Source organism: Malaya genurostris, chromosome 2, assembly GCF_030247185.1.
Source record: "Malaya genurostris strain Urasoe2022 chromosome 2, Malgen_1.1, whole genome shotgun sequence".
Taxonomy (NCBI): Eukaryota; Metazoa; Arthropoda; class Insecta; order Diptera; family Culicidae; genus Malaya; species Malaya genurostris.
Window position 1 is genome coordinate 24,084,501 of NC_080571.1, and position 9,690 is coordinate 24,094,190.

The 9,690-nt window shown below is 41.3% G+C and overlaps 1 protein-coding gene across 1 annotated transcript; it reads left to right on the forward strand.

Annotated features, from left to right (window-relative positions):
• The first annotated feature begins 342 nt into the window (after nt 1-342).
• On the forward strand, nt 343-9,445 carry LOC131432810 (uncharacterized). Its single transcript, XM_058599336.1, has 9 exons — nt 343-697; nt 778-1,518; nt 1,576-2,937; nt 3,050-4,409; nt 4,470-4,683; nt 4,751-4,987; nt 5,049-5,393; nt 5,455-5,571; nt 5,640-9,445. The coding sequence occupies exons 1-9, from the start codon at nt 673-675 to the stop codon at nt 5,766-5,768; spliced, it is 4,530 nt and encodes a 1,509-aa protein (XP_058455319.1). The 5' UTR covers nt 343-672; the 3' UTR covers nt 5,769-9,445.
• The last annotated feature ends 245 nt before the right edge of the window (nt 9,446-9,690 follow it).

A 9,690-nucleotide genomic window follows, 5' to 3' on the forward strand; every position in this document is an offset into this window, starting at 1 on the left:
TGATTAAAAAGATTTTCTTTGATTTTACTATTCTGTTTGAAAGTCGAAAGTTTCGGGTATCATTTCATGCAAAGAGTTGAGTGATAAACGTGGAAACCGCTTGGTAATTGATAGAAGAGAAAGTAAACAAAGATAAACTGTCACTTGCTTATACGCCCTTTTGAAAAATTTACCAAGAATTGAGAACGCCCACTGAAAATGTGTTCGTTGATTGGAGATAATCGAATCGAATGTTATCAAATTTTCCAGTGTAAATTAGTACTAAAAACTGAATTCAGAATAATGTCCGACACAAGTTCAACCCTGGAACGTCAGTTTTTTTTTTGCATCATTTTCCTTAAGCTCGACACAAAAAAATCGAATCGCACTGAAAATGTCTAGTTACGATCGTTAGCATTGATTAGGGAAGCGAAAATTCCTTCTGGGTTGTCTAATATTGCCCAATCTAACTCCAAATCTGTTCCTTTCGATGATGCAAAGTGCCGAGAAGTGGAAAATGGTTTTCAAAGGTGCCGATTCGGTGCAAAAGTGAAGCAAATGGTGCTTTAAAAGTGTGTCCTTTTCCGTGTAGCGAACAAGGAAGACAGTGGCACTTTCAAGAGAGGTGAAAAATCGATTTTTGTCGGAGGCTTGAAAAATTGCATCTATTATTGCGACGTTTATCCTTTGACGATGGATGTAATTGCTTTGAAATTGGGTAAGACAGTTTTCTATTTTATCTACAATAATAGTTGAATTTTATATGCATTACTAGAAAGTCATTCGTTTTTTTTATAGAAAATCCGGAAGCGCTTCGAGGAGGCAATAACAATAATAGCATCAGTGCGGGCAGCTGTGATAGATTGGAGGACAAATTGGAGGCATCAGCAGTTCCAGGAATGACGAGTAGCATAGCTAGTATCTTAGATGATACCACACCGAGTGATTCCGGAATTCAACTTCTGGATTCGGAATCCAGTGGTCTCACCGAATCGATGATATCCAGTGCCGGTGGGTTTGATTTCGAGGTAACAAATCTACAGAATAACAACAACAATGAAAAGCTGGCGCTGGATAGTCCAATCAAGGAAGTACTGGGCAAGTATGCGGAAGTTGACATCCAAAACACAAGCGGTGGGGCCGAAGAAGATGAGATAGAGCAAGCAATGACTAGCAGCCAGCTGCCAGATGAGATGATCTCGAGCACTTGTTCAACATTCGACACGGAAAATATTGTATACAGAAGAAGGGTAAAGAAAACGGGCCAAGCACCGTGTAAAACTCCGAAGAAAAGGGTTTCCTTTCACGAAGACATTCTTAAAAATACGAAAACTGACAACATTCACATTGAGCATGGGTTTATTACTTATAAATCAGGAGCGAATAAACACAAACAACCGGTTGGGGTTAAAGGACGGTACTCCTGGTGTTCCGAACATAACGACGACGGGTTGGACTATGCCGATGAAGACGCAGATGAGAACCGTCAGTACGTGTACAGGAATGCGTGTTCGGATGTTTTGGATTACGGCAAAACAGGTTGGTTGATTTTGATAAAATTGTAGAACACACTTTCATTGATTTGTAATTTTTCAGACGTCTTCGAAAACATTGAGGATGAGAAAAATTTTGTCAAATATGACAACTCTGGGGTATTTGAATATGGTCCTCCCGAAAAACGCAGTGCTTCTAAACATAATAAAAACGGCAAAGAATTCTACGAATGCAGTTGTTCAGGGTCCAATTCCAGTTTGGACTCGGGCAGTAGCAATGAAGCCTCGAATTACAAGCAAAACAAATCAAACAGCTGTGAATGTATTGGCCAGGGTCGACATCAGAACAAAAGTAACAACAATATAATATTGGACAATTGCTACTACAGTGAGCCTAACATCGAGCATCTGGACGAATTCAACGGAAACAATTTGACTGATGGAGAACGGGTAACGAAATCGGTATGGAGCAAAGAGAAGAAACCAAAAAGCAGCTGCTTGAAGAAAACCAAACGAAACATGATGTACACTAACATTGTCGTACCGGAATATGATTTGACCAAGAAGGTCAAAAAATTTAATGTGCACCATTTATCGGTGATTGACAATAGTAAAATGATTTTTGGTTCATTAAAAGACATTTTTGGCATCGCACTACCGGAACGCGGTGTTCCGGAAGGATCGGAAGATCTTTCTACGGTTCGGGAATGTATACCGGAAGTAAACGATTCGATGATTGACGATTTCACCGTGGTTCAAAAGCCTAAAAACTTTTTGTCTAAAAGTTTGGATGGTGGTTTCAACAGCAACAACAAACAAAACGGACCGAAAAAGTACGTGCACAATGTAGATGAACAGCTTCGTCGTAAAAACGACGAAGATTTGTTTGCTCCAAGCCGAACGAATAGCTTGGAAGACGAGGAAGAATCTCAGAAACTACCCGAATCTGAACAAATTCAACAACCATCGCAAATAAGCGACCAGCAACCGAAGGCTCCCTATCGCAACAAGTATATTATAAACGGCGAAAGCACAGTGTTTGAGCATACTGGAGTTTCGTACTGCTACGATGGAGATGGAGAAGCTAGTCCTACCGCAGAAGAAAGCCCTTCTCAAAGAGAGTTGCTATTCGGTGAAACGACCAGCGGATCTTTCATGGGCAAATCGCAAATTAAGAAAAAATTGTCTAACATTTTCCAAAAGATGAATGTAATTAGCTCAAATGCAACTTCACCAACGACCCGCAGCGGTGGGGATGGTTTGGATGCCCCTCCAGGACTAAAAGTGACACCTTCTCAGTCTAGAAAGCAATCGAAAGATGAACTCGATAATGGGCCAGGCGGCATGGTAGAATCGACGGTCGAGAAGAAAACTGACAACCGAATGGAAAGTAGTACAATTTTCTCCTGTGGAAGTGATCACAGTTCTTCGGTGTTGTCGGAATCGAGCAAAGAGCAGAAGAGTGGTAAGTTTTTATGACGATGCAGTTGAAATTGTGAATGGTATGACATTTTTGAGAAAGTCTGCAGTTTTTATAACTTGTTCCAAGATTATGATGTTTAAATTTCATTTTTCAGCACATTCACGCGAACATGCAATTTCGAATCTCAGCTCACCTCGTGGTTCAATCACCGGCACTAAAAACCGTCATCTTCCTTCGCCAATGCGCAAAAAGTCCCTAACTACCCGGTTGGACTCATCCCGGACACGGATGAGTCCAGATCTGTTTAATCTAGGTGGAATGGCACCTCCGGTAGGTCGTCATTTGAACGTCGATCGACAACTTTTATCGGATGAGTTCGACGATATCCTAACGGTAACAACCAGTGCCACCAACGACACTGACAAAGATAGCAGTGATATCGTTATTCTGGATTATCCGTCGAGTAGCAGCACTCCAACTCCACAACCGGATGTTATCGAGATGCCGCCCGAACGAATTCCTTTCATTCCACCCGGTAGTCGGCGACACAATCCCATGACAGCGTCGACCAGTTCAACGTCGACCTCCAAAAGCTCTCTTATTAATCGGTTCCTTCGGAACGTCACGCAGAAGAAGATTCTCGAGGCCACAATCAAACAGAACAGTTTCTTCCAGTCGAAACTAAGCACGGAAAGAAAACTGTTCGATAATTTGGTTCCGAAGGGGGTTAAATCTTTGAATCGAGATTTGATTGAGGATTTGAATGCGGAAATAGCTATGGAAATAGAACTGAGTTCGTCTGCCTGTCAGCTTGATAGGATTCAACTGAACGATTGTCACGTTGGTCAAACTGGATATGGATTGTCACTTGCCGATGTGAAATTTGATGGAGGCGGCGTAGGAGTCGGTGAAATTCCCGTGGAAATTTTCAACGGTAATCGTTTGCACATTTTCCGTAACGAGAACGAAGTCTTGATGAAAGTTTTCAAGCTGTACAATGGATATAGTCGGGAAGGGTACATGACTCCGGTGTTGGTGTTTTTGACTGATAAAACTCTGTACGTGACGGATCAGGTCAGGAATCGACTGTGTAACAAATTTGTACTTCCCTACTCGGAACTGGACGTAATACTGGTCGGTCCCTACGGCAATACGGTTCTGTTGAGTAACTCTGCCCGGGATATGCAGCAAGTATTGCTAGCGGGTGGTCCTTATCCGGCCGATGGTTTAGTTTCGAGCTTGGAAATGTGTGCTCGAAGGGGTGGCTCTATTTTACCGGCCGTTGGACAACTGACGCTAGATCACTTGGCTCCACTGCAGGCTTTCGTTCGGGATAATTCGAATGTTAGCCATGATGATTCTTGGAAATACTATGCCGTTGTAAATACTCCGGCCGGGACGCTGGGCGGCGAAGAAGAACCGTTGGGACCGCATCTGAAGGGACCTCTGATGCATAGGAGAATGTCGCATGCAGGGTTTGTTGACAATTGGGCGGCTGGATATTTTCTTTTGAAGTGAGTCGAGTATGCAGCAAACGCGAGGGTGATTCAAGTAACAGAATACCTATTTTCCAGAGCTGGAGTGCTGTACCTGTTTGCGGATGCAAGCCAAAAACTCCCGACGTGGGCGGTAGCCTTGGCGGAATGTCAAGGAGCAAGACGTTCGCTTCATTCGGGAAGACCGTACTGTTTCGAGTTGTTACTAAGAACTGGCGCTCTGCAGCTTGCTGCTCCCGATGAGTACGTTGCATCCGATTGGTTGCAAGCCTTGGTGCAAGCTGCCAGTGGGGTAAGTTGAACTGTGAACGATGCTAACTCTAAGATTAATTTGGGTTTATGAAACTGTTTTCGCACAGCTATTCGAGGTTCAGGAACGTCGACGAACGCTGGGATGCACGTTGATTATGACATCCAATCATTTGTTGACCCTTCGGGAAGATTTTAGTTCTCCGCTGAGAAGAAACACAATTTCGACGAGCGCAAATTCTAGTCTTATGATGTCCCCGTCAAAGGAGAACGTCAACCCGAATGTACAGCAAACCGGAGAGCCTAGAAAATTGAGCAACTCAAACTTATTGGATACTTCCAGTGAGGTGAGTAGTGATAAAAATTTGCAGTTGAGCTTCCACTATTGGTTACTGATTTACGCAACAGATAAGCTCGATCCGTTCAACTGGAAGCACTCCGACGAAAGTCCACGGTATCATCAGTTCCGATCGTCGCTCGAATTCCACAACCAGCACCCCAACCAAAGGTAGCAGTTTGCAGCAGTTTAACGACCGGGACAAACAGGCGATCAATTCTCCTTCGAGAAGCTACCGTCGTCCTTCATCGTTGGTTGATGGGCTGGTACTGGGCTCGAACGAAGAGAAAAGCTACACCAACATGAGCAGTTTCTACGGGAAAAATTCCGGCCTGGAAGTTTTGACTTGCGCAAGTATTGATGAGATGTCGGCCGTCAAAATACCGGCCATTTCCTCCAATTGGTGGTGTGTCTTGGTAGGTTCTGTGACCTTTGTTTACAACCATCTTAGAAAAAAAAATTGTTCTATTTTCTTAGGAATTCGAATGCCAGGAAGTTCGAGAAAACTCCGACGACCTTGTGGTATTCTTTTCGACAAGCTCGGAACAGGAACGTTTCCTGTCGATGCTGGAATCAATCTGGCACTCCAAGAAGGTAGTTTCGTTGGGTTCTGTCGATCTCGAAAATTAGAATGAATTTGATTCTCAACCCCTCCCTTCTAGGACGAACCTTTTCCGGCGTCGATCGTGACCAGTGAGAATGAACTGTACCAGCACTGCTCAAAACTGTTTCTCGAGATCAATCGATCCTGGGAACCACTGTTGTCCGCTGCCTTAGGCTATCCACAGTAAGTTCGGATCTGCCGGGCCAACCGTACGGTAGGTATCAGGTGCATATGTACATACGATTGGGGACGGATACGGTTCCTTTCCCGTAATGATTGCTCGTACAAAACTTTCGTTACACCTGGAAGACCTGTTAGTAGGAATCTTCGGAATCGGATGGTGATAGGTATTCAAGGCTATACCCTAAACTGTGCTTTGTTAGAACTTTTGTTTTGGGCTGGATCCAAAAATAAATGAAATGTAGGTTATTATTTGCGGCTTGGAAAGGTTTCGTTGCGGCTTATCGACCGGATGAGAGTCGATCGTTGAATGATTTGAACGAGTTATTATTTTGAGCCTAAGATTGTATACAGTTGTAGTAGGAGAAGACAATATTTACCGCAAACATTTAACTTAAAAAAAAGTGTAATCACAATAGTTGAAACAAAGTATTAAACAAAAACAAAACAAACCTTTTCCATGCAAAATGATTAAACAATTTATACGTGTAAGAAATATTTAGCTTTATATATAGTCAATGTGCAGTTTAAACAATGGTTAGCTTTCTATGGTAAAAATATTTGATACATTCTCGGTGCAGCTCTGCATCTATCTGCTATCTAACGAGCTTGCTTACAATCATCGCTGCTATTTCTTCGTTTTGTTATTCCTGTTCATTTTAAAGCATACCAAATATGAAAAAACTACAAGGATCAGCCCCATGGGGTTGTTCGAGCCATTGATGTGGAACAAGGCAACCAAAATCTCCAATGATCGACATTTTCAATTAATCATCATACTTTTGAATCCGCAAATGCACGAGAGTCTGCTTAGATTGATCTTTATTAGGAACCAACACCGAACACGCGAACCCGGAATATAGACTCTGTTTGTCGTGATTTGTATTTGTTTTGTAGCTGACGAAATTACATCAATAGCCCAAATGTATGCAATTATATGTTTGTACATAATTGCGATACGGATATCGATATTTAAGCTTCACTTTGTCAAGCTTGTGTTCAAGTATTGTATGCGAGCAGTTATTTTTATAGCGTTTCTCTACCATTACTGCCAATCTGCGATTTCGGTTGAAGCGATAAACTATTTCTCATTATCAATCGAGTTCATCTTATTTAAATTGGAAATTAATCTTAAGTACTCAAAATTTACCCTGAGGTAGTCGCAAATTTCTCAGGCGAAAACGACATAACATAGAATTTCATCCGAACTCGCATGACACAAGATCGGAGCATACCCATTAAAGCTTTAAATCGTTTTATGGCACTTTTTGTCTTGCTGTCTAGCAACAACCTACCCCTAGCATGCTACTCGTTGGACTGAAACGTTAGCTAAAATTTTGCTTATATTTATAGCTTCGCGTGCTTCCAACAGCTTCGCTTTTGCATCGATTGACCAATCAGAACGATGCTTTCCCTTTGATATATCGCTTACTCCTTCAAAACCGTCGACTATGGCAGGGAAATCCGGTATGCTGGAGATTTGTTGCAGACAAAATAGGACACTGCTAGCTATTAATCAACATTTCAATCATATATAATTGAAAATACGTGGTTTGATACATTCAAATCGAAACATAGAAATATTTCCAATCAAATGGTGACATAATATTAATAATTGATACAAAATAGACTGAGCTGTAAGGGTTTAAAACCTGACCACATATCTACGTGTATTTTTCTTGAGTTTCCCCAATATAGAAAACAAAAATGTGTTCCACATGAAAAAATTGAACTTGATCGATTTAATTTGTTCCCTATATTTCCGTTCTTCGGGTTGTTTTGAAAAACCGTTTTGACTCGAACCGTCAACTGAAATTCTAGTTACATGTCCGTTCAACTTTTGCTGTCATGGTTCAGGTGTATTGGCCTTCATTGCTAAACTACGTTTATGTATTTCTCCGCGAATATCATTTTCGAAGAGCACCAGTGAGCTTAACTACACAATTTTTTCTACCATCTCAATATCGTCATCGTCTTTCGATATTCGTGGTCAGTGGCGATCCTTTCCTTCCACATATTTTGGCTTCATCGCAACCGCCTAACACCACAAATTTCCTTACGTTAGAAACATCAGTGTCAACTGTGAAAACAAAAATGTGGACGGAATATGCAGCTGCAAATCGCTTATCAAATCAAAAAGTTATTGTAGAACCTTTCAGTAGGCACAAGTTTATATCTGTCAAGAATATGTTCTCGAGCTATGTTATTTTTCCTAAACTATTTTTACATACGTTTCGTCGTCCGTCATTATGCATTTTTTGTCTCCGATTAGAATCCTTGTTATAAAACTACATTGACACGAATAATCGTTTATTTCAAACTACAATCAGGTCGATGAAGGCTCGAGGACATGTCGGTATTTCGGCAGGCAAGGCTGTTGCACTGGCGTATTTGGGCCCTTTTGTTGGCTGTTCTATCAACCGTTGCTTACCCCGGACAAAGGATCAGAAAGTTTTTTTGGACCGAAGAGACGAAGGACCTTAAGGTTAAAACCTAAATAATCGAAATAATTAAAGAACGGATCTGTTCGTCATTTCGTAAAGTTCACACTGCAATAGCGTTACGAAATTACTTTAGATTCGATCGCTCAATCGCTATTTCCCTGTTCGATTATTTACTTCTTCTGGTAACAGTTCGGCTGAAAAGTTCGTATCGTTTAATAGAAACACACATTTTTTTGCCAAAATTCGTTTTTATTATTCAACATAATTGCCATCAGAGGCGATACAGCGATTATAGCGATCTTCCAACTTTTCGATACCATTTTTGTAGTACGATTTGTCCTTTGCCTCAAAATAGGCCTCAGTTCCAGCGATTACCTTTTCATTGCTTCTAAATTTTTTACCAGCGAGCATTCTCTTGAGGTCTGAGAACAGGAAAAAGTCACTGGGGGCCAAATCTGGAGAATACGGTGGATGAGGAAGCAATTCGAAGCCCAATTCGTTCAATTTCAGCATGGTTTTCATCCACTAGTGACACGGTGCATTGTCTTGATGAAACAAAACTTTTTTCTTCTTCAAATGAGGCCGTTTTTTTGAAATTTCGTCCTTCAAACGCTCTAATAACGCTATATAATAGTCACTGTTGATGGTTTTTCCCTTTTTAAGGTAGTCGATGAAAATTATACCATGCGAATCCCAAAAAACAGACGCCATAACCTTACCGACCGATTGTTGAGTCTTTCCACGCTTTGGGTTCGGTTCATCGCGTGCAGTCCACTCAGCTGACTGTCGATTGGACTCCGGAGTGAAGTGATGGAGCCATGTTTCGTCCATTGTTATATATCGACGAAAAAAATCGGTTTTATTTCGATATAACAGCTCCAAACACTGCTCAGAATCATCAATTCGTTGTTGTTTTTGATCGATTGTGAGCTCACGCGGCACCCATTTTGCACAAAGCTTTCTCATATCCAAATATTCGTGAATAACATGTTCAACACGTTCCTTTGATATCTTTAGGGTGTCAGCTATCTCGATCAACTTCACTTTACGGTCATTGAAAATCATTTTGTGGATTTTTTTCACGTTTTCATCGGTAACAGCCTCTTTTGGACGTCCACTGCGTTCATCGTCTTCGGTGCTCATATGACCAGTACGAAATTTTGCAAACCACTTACGAATTGTTGCTTCGCCCGGTGCAGAGTCTGGATAACACTCATCAAGCCATTTTTTGGTTTCGGCGGCACTTTTTTTCATCAAAAAGTAGTGTTTCATCAACACACGAAATTCCTTTTTTTCCATTTTTTTCACAATAACAAAAGTAGCTTCACTCAAAATGCAATATCTCACAAACTAATAATCAGACAGCTGTCAAATTTATACACGTATCTTTTGAAGGTTGGTACTAACTGAAAATGGTATGGATTTAATTCTAGTGGCGCCCTCTCATAGAAACGATACGAACTTTTCAGCCGATCTGTTATGCTG

Bases quoted from the DNA above. Each gene is read 5' to 3' on its own strand.
- LOC131432810 (XM_058599336.1), top strand. From the start codon at position 673: ATGGATGTAATTGCTTTGAAATTGG. The intron at 1,519-1,575 runs GTTGGTTGATTT...GTAATTTTTCAG, and splicing joins TTTGGATTACGGCAAAACAG to ACGTCTTCGAAAACATTGAG. The intron at 4,410-4,469 runs GTGAGTCGAGTA...CCTATTTTCCAG, and splicing joins GCTGGATATTTTCTTTTGAA to AGCTGGAGTGCTGTACCTGT.